Source organism: Carettochelys insculpta, chromosome 2, assembly GCF_033958435.1.
Source record: "Carettochelys insculpta isolate YL-2023 chromosome 2, ASM3395843v1, whole genome shotgun sequence".
NCBI lineage: Eukaryota > Metazoa > Chordata > Testudines > Carettochelyidae > Carettochelys > Carettochelys insculpta.
In genome coordinates, this window is record NC_134138.1 from 147,264,537 (window position 1) to 147,280,450 (window position 15,914).

The window sequence follows — 15,914 nt, forward strand, 5'->3', positions numbered from 1 at the left end:
CCAGGCTTCACATAATGCACACCATCCAAACACTGCACTGAATGTTTTGTTCTGGATGTTTGACAAGCTTTCCTAATACTACAATAGTGTTTCACAAACATTAATGTATATTCATAAGATCCCTATGAGGTCAGGTAGCACAACATTTTACAAAAATAAAATGTTACAGCTAGGGAACTAAGACTATGTTTTCACTATGGGCTAGATCAATAGGACAGAAAATGATTTATTGCACCTAATACAGACACCAGTAATCAATGGCCAATCATGCTCTTCCTGACTCCAGAACTCCACCAGAAGGAGAGGAGTAAGCCAAGTCAATGGGAGAGTTCTTTCTATTGATCCAATGTGGTGTGGATCCCATGTTAAGCTACTATGATCTGAGTTAAGCTACTAAACTGAGTAGCTTAGATCAACCTGTCCCCATAGTATAAACCTGTCCTAAGAGCCAAAATTGTCATAAAAATCCACTAATTTTGCATGCATGACTTGACACACACTGGGTTTTTGCAGAACTTATTTTTATAGCACATAAGCCGTGTCTACACTAGCTCAAAACTTTGAAATGGCCATGCAAATGGCCATTTTGAATTTTACTAATGAAGCGCTGAAATACATATTCAGCACCTCATTAGCATGCGGGCGGCCGCGGCACTTGAAAACTGACACGGTTCATCCAGATGGGGATCTTTTTTGAAAGGACCCTGGCAACTTCCAAATCCCCTTATTCCTATCTGTCGTTTTTGGTATAGAGTGGTAAATGAAGGTGACATCTAGTAGATGAGGCTTTACATAATCTGCCCTTAGGAATAAGGGGATTTGGAAGTTGCGGGGGTCCTTTCGAAAAGCAGCCCCGTCAGGATGAGCTGCGCAGCGGCGAGCCACGCCAATTTTGAAGTGCCACGGCTCCCAGCATTCTAATGAGGCGCTGAATATGTATTTCAGAGCTTCATTAGTAAACTTCGAAATGGCCGTTTGCATGGCCATTTCAAAGTTTTGAGCTAGTGTAGACATAGTCATTATGTAGTAAAGCAACATCTACTGGATGTCATCTTCATTCACCACCCTATACTGAAAACCCACGGACTGCTATGCTAATCTACATGCCTTCAGCTTCCATCCAGGGCATACTATATGATCCACTGTTTACAGCCAGGCACTAAGATACAACCATATTTGCTCTGATCCACCAGACAGAGACAAACATCTACAAGAGCTTTAACAAGTTTTCCTCAAACTGCAATACCCACCTAAGGAAGTGAGGAAACAGACTGATAGATTCAGACGGGTACCCAGAAGCCACCTGCTACAAGACAGGCCCCACAAGGAAAACAAGAGACCACCACTGACCATCACATACAGCCCTCACCTAAGGCCTCTCCAGTGCATCATCAGTGATCTGCAACCCATCCTGAACAATGATCTTTCATTCTCACAGACCGTGGGAGGCAGGCCTGTCCTCACCTACAGACAGTCTGCCAAGCTTCAACAAATCCTCACCAGCCACTACAAATCACAAACCAGTGACTCTAGGCCTGGAACCAGCCCCTGCAACAGTCCTGCTTATACATCTACACCGGTGACATTATCACAGGACCTAACACCAACTATGCCATCAGGGGCTCCTTTACGTGCACGTCTACTAATATAATATATGCCATCATGTGCCAGCAATGCCCCACTGCAATATACATTGGCCAAACTGGACACTCTCTCTGTAAAAGAATAAATGGACATAAATCACACATCAGGAATGGTAATGTACAGAAGCCTGAATCTGTACAATCTCCCTGGACATTCAGTGGCAGATGTAAGGGTGACAGTTCTGAAACAAAAACATTTTAAAAATCAAATGGAGAGAGAAATCTCTGAGCTGCAATTTATTTGCAAATTTGACTCCATTAACCATGGATTAAACAGAGACTGGGAGTGGCTCGCAGCTTACAAAGGCAGTTTTTCTGCTCTGGGTGCTAATAGCTCCCCATTAGACTCTGACAAAGGCTCACATCCCCTGATGTGATCTGGCTTGTTTTTAACTCTTTTGATAAGTACTGTTGATACTGGGTTATTTCCACCTTGCTGAACAGACCTTATCAGCTCTGGCCCTCCCTTTCACTGGGACCCCACTCTTTAAATACCGCTCTGAAACACACACACCCCCACTCATGCATCTAATGAAGTGGGTCTTTCCCATGAAAGTTTATGCTCCAAAATATCTGTTAGTCTATAAGGTGCCACAAGACTTCTTGTTGTTCTCAAAGCTATAGACTAACGTAGCTACCTCTCTGATACTAGTTTTTCTAGGTAGCTCTTAACCCGTTCCTTCCCCACAGATGGCTGCTCTCCACCTTCCCATACTGCATTGTCTAGCACCGTAGTGTAGGAGCTGTCCTTGTCCATGAAGACTGAGGCAAAAAAAGCATTGAGTACTTCAGCTTTTCCTACATCATCTGTCACTAGGTTACCTCTCTCATCCAGTAACAGCCCCACACCTTCTCTGATAACCCATTTATTGTTAACATGCCTGTAGAAACCCTTCTCGTTACTCTTCACATCCTTTGCCAGCTGCAGTTCCAACTGTGCTTTCGCTTTCCTGATTACTGCCCAACATTCTCCAGCTGTATGTTTGTATTCCTCCTTAGTCAACTGTTCATGTTTCCATTTCTTGTGCACATCCTTTTTGAGTTTAAGCTGACTAAGGATTTCCCTGTTAAGCCAAGCTGGTTGCCTACCATGTCTATATTTCTTACTATGCAGCGGGATGGTTTGCTCCTGTACCTTCAGTAAGACTTCTTTAAAATACTGTCAGTTCACTTGAACTCTTTTTCCTTTCATGTTTGTTTCCCAAGGGATCCTGCTCATCAGTTCTCTCAGGGAGTAGAAGTCTGTTCTTTTGAAATCAAGTCTCCTCTTTCGAAGTCAATGAGCTAATCCTGCCAATAATAGGACATTCACTGACCAGCTTGAGATATGTTCCTTCCACTTCTAGCAGAAATGAAACTCACATTGCTAATTATTTTCTTCAGGATCCTACATATTTAGTTACTAAACTCAGGACCACTGATAAAATTAAAATGACCACATTTGGCATTTCCTGGTATTCTTAAGTAAGATTACTCACAACCAAATTTTTGTCAGGTTCATCCAGGGAATGTTAATACTAATTCAGGGCAAATGTACAATACATGGTTGACAGGACAACTACTCAGTCCATTAATATCACCTTCATCATCATCACCACCACCACCGAATCTGGTAAAAAAGGACTGTACCAGCCCTACCTGTGCCTCCACGTCCGTCACCCACTAAACTCCCATTCCCCTTTTCTGTCAGGTTTGTCTTGATGATATTTCCCCTTCTACACTGACTGCCTATCGCCAGCTCAGACACTCGTCCTATTGAAACACTTCCTGGAGTTTTGGGGAAATCTCAATATATTACAACATTTCCAACTGGACACTACATAAAAATGAACATCTTGAGAATGATGTAACTGGAGTCAATTGTGAAACGCAGGACGAAAGATCCACTTAGCTAACTGGAACAGAGTCCACGCTATCAGAACATTGTACAGATGGTGTACCAGTGAGAGACATTTGGCTGTGCTTTGCTACGGTTAATGCCATTAGTTCTTGCGGATGCCAAGAACCAGAAAAAGATACTATGAAACACTGCCTGAAGTTATATAACCATAGTGCATTCAACTCAGTTGCTGACAAGCAGCTTTGCATGTTTCAATATCCTGAATTATAAGCCCCCTCTGATTAATTCTGGTGTCTCATACCTCATCTTCCAATGGTAGTTAGGATAAGTGTGCTTCCTAAACTCTTTTTATTTGTACTGTAGATACCACAAACTGCATCTCTTGACTCCTGCCTCTACAACAAGGTCTGAGACGGGAGCAAGACCAATGGATCTAAGATAGAGGATCACCTCCTTCATTAAGTGGGTACTGGGAAAAGGGCTGTCACATAGCAGAGGGTAACACGCTTTTAAGCCTTCAGAACTACACATTGACTGGTTCCATGCCACTGTAAAATTGTGAGGGAAAATTCTTCCCCCAACTTCAGCCCCTGTGCAGTACTCTCCGTGTACAATCTGGTTCCAGGGACTGTGGCAGTAGATGAAGGAAAACATTTCAGTCAGCTATAGCAATAAGCCTTTCAAGAAGATATCCATCTTCCAGGAAGAAGGATTCTCAGCTAAACTTCTTCCTTTCTGTAGGCTGCCCTTCTCAATGCTTAATTTAGTGTTATGAAAGAGGCATCCAGCATGTCCTGGAAAAAAGCCTTTTAAAATGTGAAATACAGGTTTGGAGAAAGCCTCATAGATCTGTTCAGTTTTTCCAGAGTTAAAATCATGCTGTAAGTTTTAATCTCTGGACAGGCTTGGGAAGCAGGCAGCATTTCAAGCTGCCCAATTCTTCTATGAACAAGAGGGAACGTAATGGCTGAAATTTACTGCAGCTTGCACTTGACAAAAAATGTATCTGTGGGTTTAGTGCAGTCCTTTACCACATGCTTCCCTTTTCTTTTGCTTAAATACACCTCAAAAAAGAAAACTGCCTTGTCACATTCAGGCTTCGAAATCAAAAGATGACCAGACTACCTCTGCAGGTACTTTCCAGAACTACACTCCCTGTAGTTTTAGGATTTATTGATTCAGCTACCACTGTAGTACTTGAGTCCTACACCAAGTAAAAATCCTCTGGTGGTCTCAATATATTTTTCAGCACAACTACAGTGTTTTAGGAAACAGATGAACCATTTACCAAGATGAAAGGTGTATATTGTCAGCATATTAATTATTGCAAATTTACTTATTCCTATATTTAGGTTATTGTCTCTGACCTGTACATATGGGACTAAGAAGGACAATATCTATGTTCAACAGTGGCCTTCAAGACAATATATGCATGCTCCGGAGTACATCGAGGTCTTTCAGTGGTTTATGTATCAATCAATCTATATGTTTTGCCTAGTTATATGACAGAGTACAGGAGATAAAAAATACCCACTAGTGAAGTGAATACAATTTCATACAATGACTTTTGATACTTATTTATAGTATACACTGAAATTTAAGTACAATATTTATATTCCAATAGATTTATTTTATAATAATATGGTAAAATGAGAAAGCAGACAATTTTTCAGCAAGTGTGCTGTGATATTTTTGTACTTTTACATCTAATCTTGCAAGCTATTAGTTTTTAAAAGAGCTAAAACCTGTTAACGTGTAAGATAAAGTAGACCCAAAAAGGGTGTAGTACTGCAGAAAGACTGAAAGCCACTCATATAGGGGACTATGAAAAGTATAGTATAGGTACAGTAATACCCTGAAAGATACAGGTTGGCATTTCCTCCCTTACTTTCTGGTTTACAGTAAATGAGAGGATTGCATACCTACGGTAAATGTACCATCAGTAATAAGGTTAAATACACGCAGTTTACAAATCTCTGTTGCTACACTGCACTGGTTCAAATACTTACTTTAAAAAAAAAAAAAAACAACCATGAAGAAGTTGTAAGAAAAAAAAACCTGTGCGTAAGCTATAGATTTCTGAGGGGCAACCCTGTACATTGTTTTAACTTCCACATGCAGTAATTCTTTTTGTTAATTCCTTTTCATATTCAGTGTTGTGACTCCACCTCAGTGAACCCTTTACTGTCTTCCATTTCTAGCCACATATTTGTCTGAAACCCACAATCCACTCCCGCGCAAGCCATCTCAGATAGCTGCTGACACCCATAAACACAATTCAGCATGGCTTAGCTTTCAATTCAACATAACCATACTGCATGCAGAAACTGGAGAAAGTTCTTCAAAGGTAGGGTGACCATATCTGCCCTGGCAAAACATGGGACATGGGAGAATGATGAAGTCCTGGCCAAAACGGGACAGACTGTCACCCTATGTTGGAGTTAGGGGTGGCTACCCTGTTGGGGCTGCCACCCTGCACGGGTAAGCGGTAGGGCACTCCCTGGTTGTGGAGGGCAACCATGGCTCTCAGCTGCCCCATGACTTGGGGTGCTGGGAATGGGGCTGCTGTCCTGCCCGTGAAGTTCCCCGCTTCCCCCCGCAGATGCGGGGAGCCAGCAACCAGCAGCAACTATGCTGGTCTGGCTCCCCCAGCTGTAGGAAGACGAGTGGCAGCTGCGCCACCGCACTAATCCAGCTCCCAGTTCCCGCAACTGTGGGAAGCTAGAACTGGGCAGCAGCCGCCTGCATTCAGGAAAAAGGTGAAATATGGGGCAATTAGCCTCTTGGCAAAATAAACTGGGACACCTTCCTCACACCTATAATATGGGGCTGTCCCACTCAAAATGGAAACGGACACCCTATTCAACGTGCAGTTCAATGAGAAGACAATGCTTCTTTTTGAAATACTTGAACGCACTGTATTTGTCTACTCTACGATCCAACTATTTGGTCTTAGTTGAAGTGTGTTTGGGAAACCACAACTGGCCAACAAGCAATCGTAACTCACAAAACTGTTGCAGAATGATTCTTACTGTTCAAAACGTCCTCTGAGTTCTAGTCCATTCCAGCTCCATTGCTCCTACCTCATTTATTTTCTGAGCTTGAGTCAGTTTGTGTAACAATACTGATCCGTGTTCTCTCCCTGTCCACCCTTTCACTGTGGGCACTCTCTCACGCTCCTCATCCCAGTGATCTTAAAGGCTTGCTCTGCCTCAATCAGTTCTGACAGATTTCAAATCCCATCTCTAGATGCATCTTTTCTCTACCACCACAATTGCACACATGTTTGTAGCTCTAATAGAGGCATTAAACGTTATTACCTGGGCCTCCCAACTATCAATCGCCTATCTTTACATTAGTCCAGAGATTCAGTAGGCCTGATATAAGAGGTGTGATTGTCAAGTGGCCCAGTCTTGTACCTTCCTAACACAGAATTCCCATTGCATTTTGTATATCCCACAATATCAAATGTGCTTATATAGACTTACTGGCTGTGAAGTTCTCAACACTTCTGTTTGAAAAGCACCATAACAAAATAAACTATTGTGTTTACTCAAGAATAGCAATGCACTTAAGCCTCTATTTACAAAATAAATATGACATTAAGTTTGAAATATATAAATTGACAGCAATCAAGCTTTATTTGCGTGCAAGACTTGTGATGACTCCTTTTTTGTTAATGTGAAATACTATATCCTCCCTGGAAGGGGCTCAGCCTCCTCTTCTCAGACTTATGGAGGACAAATCCCTAAAGGAACACTTACTTTTGACTTGTTGTTCAGGAGCTTTGATGTGAGTCACCATCCCTGGCATGTTTACACTATTCCTGTGCAGGTATTTCAAGAAGACATCAGCATTCCTCCGAGCCAGCGTACAAGCCTATGAGAAGATTTGGTAGTGTTTGATACTGCTGCATTTGAAGGGAATGCACAGACACATGGATACACATGTACTCTTTTTGGTGCTTACTATGTCCTATTCTATGCAGAGCAAATGGTTAAAAGATCACTATTTTTCAAGGGTTATCTGGCACCGCATACAAAATAGAATCACGCATAATTTATACCTCAAAATGACTTAAAAATGATAATCTTCTGGCTCAAGGTACACAGAATGGATTATTTTTATGTATTTATTAGAGTTATTTATTATGCAAACCAAGTGCAGAAACTTCAGTAATCATCTGGATACTTTAAAACATCTACCATTGGTTTACACAGAAAAAAATAATTGCTCTGCTGAAATGAAACCAAAAGTGCTGAAAGAAAACATGCCCTTTAAAGGGAGTCAGACAGAACAACAACAGAACAGCCATAATCCAGTTTCATTGCCAAGACCCAGCACAGCTGCTCTCCTAACCTGAACATCTGATCATAAACCAAACACTATATAGAGACTTTGGGCCTTTTGTTTATAATGAAGCTGGAGATCAAAACATTACTTTAAAAGGTTAGGTGAAGACAGCACAGATATGACCAATGACATAATCACTGAGACAGTAATTTATCAGATCACAGTCTCATAACAGACCAAAAGGGCATCCATTTGCAACTGAGAGATTCATTTGACACTGTCCCTCTAGTTGTACTAAAATTCAAGGTTTTGGTGGTGTTTGCACATGAGTATCAATGACTAAGAGTCTTTCAAAGGTTTCAGTGAGGCGTACTGTTAAGTCTTTCGGAAACTTTAGAAGTGATCCATATGAACAATATTCCACTAGTATCATTCATTATTCGTACCCAGAGTCTATCATTAATAGGTATAGGATTGATGAGCACCTTTATCCCAGCCATCTTCAGCTGCTTGGTTAGCCAGCTTCCTCAGTCCTTAAACTACAAGACTGGATCAGCCAAGCAGGTTAAACAAGAAACACTGACCTTCAAAACTGCCTATTGATTACACTGGGTGCTTCTTAGCTCAGTCTCAGCAGTAGTAGCAACTAGGTTCAGTGTTACAGTGTTACAGTGCAACAGAATTACCAGATTTATTTATGACCAGACCAGGGTTAAGGATTGCAAGTGATAAAAGCCAGTATTAGAGACATCCTGTATTATGTATTGTTGGTGGTCACTATTTGAATACAAAACCACGGAACGGACAGTCTACATATTTACTGAGCGTACAGCCTTTGCTATGCAGTCACATGGCCCATAAGTATAGCCCATCACAACCAGTAAATCTTATTTTCAAGTGACATTGACATATTACTATTGTTAGTTACCTTGCTTATCAGCAAAAATTGAATACAGGTGGCCCAATACTTCACCTCTATTGCCTTATCTTTTTTCCAAATTGCTGGTCTTGCACTGCATTTTAAGGTTTTCTGATTTCTCTGGAAAACAGCAATCTTCACCCCCCTTTGTCTCCTGCTCCTGATATTTTCTCCCTGCTCTTCTTCTGTGACCCTTTCCCCTTGCAAACTTACTTCCTAAGTAATTTTTTTATTTATAATTTGGTTAAAATATGTGAAACTCTATACTTTAACAGTAGAATTGTACCAATGGTGTTGTAACAGTTATACGCGAAGGGCTTCGAAGGGGGCACGGTAATCAGGGTGATGGGAGATTACTAATTAAGTACTGCAGTGAATATGCAGCACTTCATAAGGCTAATTCGAAGTTGCAGTGGGGGAGAATTAGCCTAATGAAGCGCTACATATTCACCCATCACTCTGATTACTGTGCCCCCTTTGAATTTGGGGGCAAGTGTAAACCCAGCCAAGGATTTGGTGCCAATATAGCACATTCAAACTTTAATGTATAATATTATTTTGTTTTTAAGAGCAATTACAAAATACTACAAAAGAAGCACAGAATCAGGTTTCCCCACTTCCACTCTAATCCTGCTGGGAGTTGCTCTGAATCACAGGGAGGCACTGTGCTGAGCAGCTGTTGCTTCTTTTACAGAAGTATTTTTAAGTGTTGTGGGAAACAGTGGCTGCTGAAAACAGTGAGTCCTTTTATGACGGGAGGCATGGGGGCTGATTCTCTGTGGAATCTTGGAAATTTATATAAACTGTCAAATTTTATGCATTTGGCAATGTTCTAATCATCACAAGAAACAGTCATATGGCATTTCCCATGTAATCACCAATCAGGGGCAAAAGTCAGTGGGTTTTACACGTGCATTCCAAAATATGAGAAGAGGATATTAGTGTGTGCTTTCCAACATGTTACCCACAGTATCCTTACCTTGAGGAATGCTTCTTTTTGTTCAAGGTGCTTGCTTATCATAGGAGTCACATGATCTGTTTCAGAGTTGGGACCCAGTTTGTCTGCTCCCCCACACCAATCTTCTTCTCGCTTATATTCCTGCTCCAGACTTTCCAGAACACTGCACACCTGTCGGCCAAGAGGAGACAAATATTTCTAGCATTTTCATCAAACACTGTGAAGTAGTTTGAGACGGGAGACTTAAACCAAGAACCTCAGACATCTAATACCAGATCTGACAAAAATTAAAGACACAGTCAGCATCTGTTTTCCATCTTTCCTCTCTAAAACAGGGAAACTGACACTACCCTCCACCCAGCACATGATAGGGATTAAAACTCATCAAACATTTTGAAGTTGAAAAGTAGGATGTAGGTGGCAATGTATTAGTTATTTATGATGATGGGACTTTAATCAAGCTTCAGTCAAAAGCGCGTTCTCATAGGAGAGGGCACCTACACATATGACACTTTTCCTTGGCCAGACTCTTTCCAGAAAGTGAAAATTTAAATTAATCAGTTTTCTAATTCTGATCTGAAACGGGGAAATTAAAAAAGGGGTCAGAGGGGTAGCTCGGGATTTAAGCTGTCGTTGATTTATCAACAAACACAAAACAGAGGAATGTTTTAGAGGAAATCCTACATGAATGTTATTAATAACGTACATAATTTGTAACTAAGCATTTTACACACACACTGTTTTATCAGCTATAAGGTGCGAATTTTGCTTTCTGCTCAATGCAGAATATAGAATTTTACTAACTATATTGCAATTTGGTTATAATCCATTCCATTTTTCTACCCTCGGTTGCTATAATACTGTTAGGCTATGTCTACACTACAAGCATTTGTTGACAGAAGTTACTGTCGACAGGGAAATCTCAACAGAACCGCTGTCAACAGATTGCATCTACACACAACTTGCTCTGTCGACGGAGAACTGCCAGACTGCACTGCCCTCTGGTGCCAGCAAGCAGAACGGCAGCTCTGCAAAGAGGGCTGCCCAGCAACCCGAGGCCCTGTCCGTCGACAGAGCTGTCTGCACTGCACTTCTGTCGACAGTTCTCTGTACAGAGATCATTATGCCACAAATTTCTGAAGGAAATACTGTTGAGAAAAATACAGAGTTCTGTCGAGACTCTGTCAACAAAATGCTTTAAGCATGTAGGTGTTCCCTTCCCTCTCTAGTGTAGACACAGCCTTAGGTTTTCCAAGGCTGCATGGGAAGTTGTACATAAAATTTGGAAAACATCAATATTTGTGCAGATATCACTAATAAATTTGAACCACAAAATTAATGAACCCTGCCACTTGACTTGCCAAAGGTAATTATATAATGAAATACCATAAATCCCTTTATTATTTTGCACGTCATGGGTCTTCAAGAGTTCCTATACCTGCTCTGATGTTTTATAGAAGGCAACGGAAGCATTCACAAGTTTGAGGCGGTCTTCCATCTTGAGCATCAGCTGTTGCCAGTGAGAAGCAACTTTCTCAGCACAGTCCCTGATCATGTCCATATCATAATGATTAGCCTGCAGCATCGCCTCCGCTTTCTGCTGCACTTGCAAAGCACTTTGATGTGTTTTCTGATAAGTTGAAGTAAAAACAATTAATTGTTAACATTTAAATGAATTTGCTTTAAATCCATGGTTTATCTTTTTATTTGCAATGATTTTTCTACACACATATTGGACATGGGAAATAAAGAGTGCTAGCAATACATGAAACATGAATTATATTCAACAGATATATATATCCATTAACAGTGACTATCAGTCTGCAAGCACAGCAATGGCACAGCAACAAAGCAAGCCAAATAATTCTTGCCAAGTTACAGTACATAACCTGATTTTCATGATGGCTCCCAGATTTGTTTTCTCTTTGGTGTGGAAGGGGAAAAGTGGACAAGATGCAACATTCTGGGGCTTGTGTGACAATCAGGGTCCCGATACCTCAGAGGGAGAACAAGGACTGAACCTCAAAGAATAAGCAGTTGAATCATGTGATTGTCTACAATATTACTGCAATACAAACATATGCTGAGTAAGATCTCATGAAAGGTGAAGACGCTGGTGATTAGACAATGATAGTAATGTACGTACTAACAACGTAAGAGAAAGTAGGATTATTCACTGATACTATGCTTTAAAGTCTGTGACCAAAGGGAGAAATAGATTGTTTCCCAAACAAGGAGGCTGCTTATCTGAAATGTAAATTAAGCACTGTGGAATCAAAACACTTTTTACATACAAAACAACAGGGAGATGGGAAGAATAGCAGAAGTCTGAATACCAAGGTGCACCTTCAGTCTGCAGACAAAACAGTGAGTTTCAGACCATCCAAGGAGAAGTAAAAAGCGTTATAATATTTGTATCCCTAGCTAAGCAGACAATAGGGTACAGCACTCTGTGAGCCTATGAAGGTTGATGTACATAAGGCAATTGCTTAGGCAGAATTAACTTCTAGCCACTGCGAAAGAGCACTGTGTTGGTTTTAATTGCAATATTTCCCCTCTCTCTCTTACTTATAATCACTTCTTTCTTCTTTCACTAGGTTCCTTTATACTAAACATATGGATGTATTATTAAAATAAAATCTTAAAAAAAAATCTCTTTAGCCATCTACCTGGCTGATGTGTGTTGTCTCTTTGAAGGCAGCAAACTGGACACTATAGGGCAATCTGGGACTGAAAGGACTGTTGGTGTCACCCTCCAAGGAGTAACCAGGTAGATGGAGCCAGGGGCAGCAGAGGTTACTCTGCCATGAGCTTGCTGCTGGTTTCAGGATTCTGAAGGAAACCTGCACAGCACAGTGGTTACACAACAGGCCTCTTATCGGTCTGGGTGAAACTCCAGCTTCGTTACTAGGTATCATCACAGCTTCATTACTAGGTATCAGAATTATTTTAATCTATTTCACACTTAAGTGATGTGAACATAAATAAAAACAAGTACTCAGAGGAATGTGAAATGAGCCTACTAATTGATTATTTGTTAATGACAATACTTAACAGTTGGTCCCCTTGCAAAACATATGCCTACTTGAGACCTACCTGTTATCTGGAAGTCCTACATATAAGAAGTCTGATTAATGCAAACGTAGAAAATATTCAAATTAAAATTTGTAATCATTTATCCCTACACGTATAGATAACCAGAGCTCATGCGTGTTGTACTCAAAATATCAAAGCTTTTGAGAGTCAGGACAAACACACTGCAAACTGTAAAGAGATGGGAAACAGCAAACTCCACAAAAAGGCAGCAAAATAGAAGGCATTTACTGTGAAGTGGGAGTAGTTCTTAAAACAAAAAAGGTACCCAACCACCAGATACGATTTTAACATTCAGAAAAGGAAAGTACTGAGAAAAAAATATTTACTTATTACCGTCAGCAGCTGCCTATGTCCCATAACTGTGCATTAAATAGTGCATTAAAATTTTTTTAACTTTGTCTAATTTTTACATTGGATAGGTGGACATGATTAACAACTGAAGTCCAGATAGCAAGGCTTTGAAAAGCTCAGTTTAAAATATTAAAAACCCTATTAATTTACACAAACAATACACTTAAGTTATGAGACCATGTTAGGAAAACTTTTATTTTATTTGCAATGATGCAATTTGTGTGTATTTCCCATTTGTAATTAATTTATCATCTAGTATATTGGCTTAGTCTCAAAGCCCAAAAAGGCCACAGCATCCTATTCTAAAAAGCTGTTTGAAACAGTCTTTCATTTGACTACATCTGTTTCAGCCACTCTGTAAAAACAAAACAAATATTGACAGGAAATGAACTATCACTGCCCTGGAATTATCAGAAGCACTGCACTGACAAAGAGCAGAATTATGACTGCCAGAATCCCTGCTATCCTAACTCCCTTTCCCAGTAACTCTCTCATCTCCCTGTAATAAATAGACTTCATCTATTCACCCCAAATGTAAAAACTCAAGCTATTAAGCTTTTCATTGCTGCCTGACTGGTGAGACATCTATCTAGAAGGTACATCAGGATTTAATCTATTTCTAATTCCAACATTATTCCTAATGTTGTTTTATAATGATTGCCATTAAGCATATCATAAAAGTCCATGTCACCGGAGAATGACATGAACAATGCACTTTAAATACCTCTATAGCATGCTGGAACTGTTCATGTTCTCTTTGCAGCTGTTCTGCCTCCTGCAGGGAGCTAGCTGTGATAAGCCCTGCATTTAACATAGACTCTCCATTTCGGATCCAGCCCAGCACCTGAAACAGAACATGAGACAGCGAAGTTTAAAGTCTTTGTCTGGTCAACAAGAAAGTTTCCATTTCTATTATGACACAGAAGTAAATTATCCATAATTAACATTACTTAAGTAACAAAGACTTGTTCCAAGTGCCTGGAAAATAATGCTAGGTTAAGTTACAGATATGATTTATAATAACTAACACATTAATTTCGCTCTCTAGGTGTCATGCTGCAGATCAAGAATTTGAACTGTGAGTATAAGGCACATTATCTGTACATTTATGACTATGCACAGATATAAACACTAAGATAATGACCACTTTATATTTTTAAAAATTCTCAGTTGTTAATTAACTCAGGCTTAAGCTACCCTTAAGCCTATCCATTAAGCCTTTTACTGTGGAAGAAAGCAATCAATAGAATATATTGAGGTAATCTACAGGACTAAAAAGTTAATATATGTTTTGGGCTACTCTCTCCCTTTTGCCCTTTGAACGCTTGTGAGTAAGTAGTTCTACATGCCTGTCAAATAAACCTTACTGTGGGGGTGAGCAAACTTTTTAAACTGGGCCCCAATTTTTGTCTCTGCAATTAGCAGCTCACCCCCACATCTGTGTAATGCAACCCAAATGGATGGAAATTTCGGTTATGTTCACATGAAAAAAAATAAACCTTTTGGCATGTGTAAGAAAAGACGTATGTAGAATATAAAAACTTTGTTAATTGGTATATAACTGTGAATACACAGACATAAAAACAGGAACATATTTCAACATTTTAATAAGATGGATGAGCCTGAGACTCGGCAGCCAATTGTGCTGCGCCAGCCCCTTAAAAATTTCAGGCCCCCTCCAGGGGCTCACCACCTTTTTGCTTCCCCTGCCTTACTGTCTGACATTCAAAAGAATAAAATCCTGTTTGGTTACCTGTGCAATACAAATGTGGTAGCAGCAGTTTAAAACACAAACATGTCAAATGTTGTCACGGCATTATGTAAGCACAGTAATTTGGATTAGGATCTGTCCAGCCAGTAGGGGAAATGGCACCAACCCTAGTTCTGCCTCTAACAGCTCAGGACTCTACAAACAGCAAGACCTCTCTTGACACATGCATACATACCTGTGTTCTGTTTACATTACATGTCACTTCCCCTCTCCCATACCGTCAATAATACTAACATCTTTATAAACTACAAGCCAATACCTAGATTTTTAGTTAAGCACTTTAAGGTGGAGTTGTCATGATAGGTTGAAAGCATTTCAGGGCAAGAAAACCAGAAAGCAAGTTAAAACAAACAAACAAACAAACCATTCTATATAGCCTCAACATGACGAGGGATAATACAGAAACGTACAGAAATGTAGAGTTAAGATACTTAAAACAATCAAAACACTATTTCCATGCTTACACCAATCTGTGCACCATATTTTAAGGTCTTTATATTTAGAACAAGCTTCAGTGCTGCAGTGACTGACTTTAGTGTTGCACTTTTTAGAAGTCTGGCCAAAAAAGTATCTTGGTAAGATGCCTGCAAGTCTGCTGCTGTGTGTTACAGGTAGCAAGAAGTATTATCCTAACAAGAAAAAAATATAGGCATATGATATCTACAGCAATCACAGACAATCTAATTGAGGTTATTTGATGAATTAAAATGGTGATGAACTTTCCACCATGTGTCATAAAATCAGTCAGGAAGACTGGAGAATTCGGAAGGTCTCAAAGACAGAATTTTAGAACTGCTGAACTGTCAGGTTAAGTGCCCTGGAAGATCAATCTATTAATACAGATGAGGCAACTGTTTACAAAGCAGAATACAGCAAAGAAACTGTGTTGGTCATACTGTCAAAAGTTTAACTGCATATGGACATCATCACCTCTCAGCTATTAGTAACAGTTTTCAACACCAGTTTCTAAACAAGAAGGATGGTAACTAACATCCAAGTGCAGCTCATATCAGGAAACTGTTACCTTGTTCTTTTCCTCATTA

At 40.0% G+C, this 15,914-nt stretch overlaps 1 protein-coding gene across 2 annotated transcripts in view; it reads right to left on the reverse strand.

Annotated features, from left to right (window-relative positions):
• The window catches only part of TRIO (trio Rho guanine nucleotide exchange factor), a 527,884-nt gene that overhangs the window by 187,413 nt on the left and 324,557 nt on the right, over positions 1-15,914 (reverse strand). For both annotated transcript variants that reach the window (XM_074987837.1, XM_074987838.1), the window contains exons 16-19: positions 13,825-13,944; positions 11,092-11,283; positions 9,675-9,824; positions 7,248-7,362 (exon numbers count right to left, since the gene is read on the reverse strand). In XM_074987837.1, coding sequence (XP_074843938.1) covers positions 7,248-7,362; positions 9,675-9,824; positions 11,092-11,283; positions 13,825-13,944 — 577 coding nt within the window. The remainder of the gene's footprint in view (positions 1-7,247; positions 7,363-9,674; positions 9,825-11,091; positions 11,284-13,824; positions 13,945-15,914) is intronic.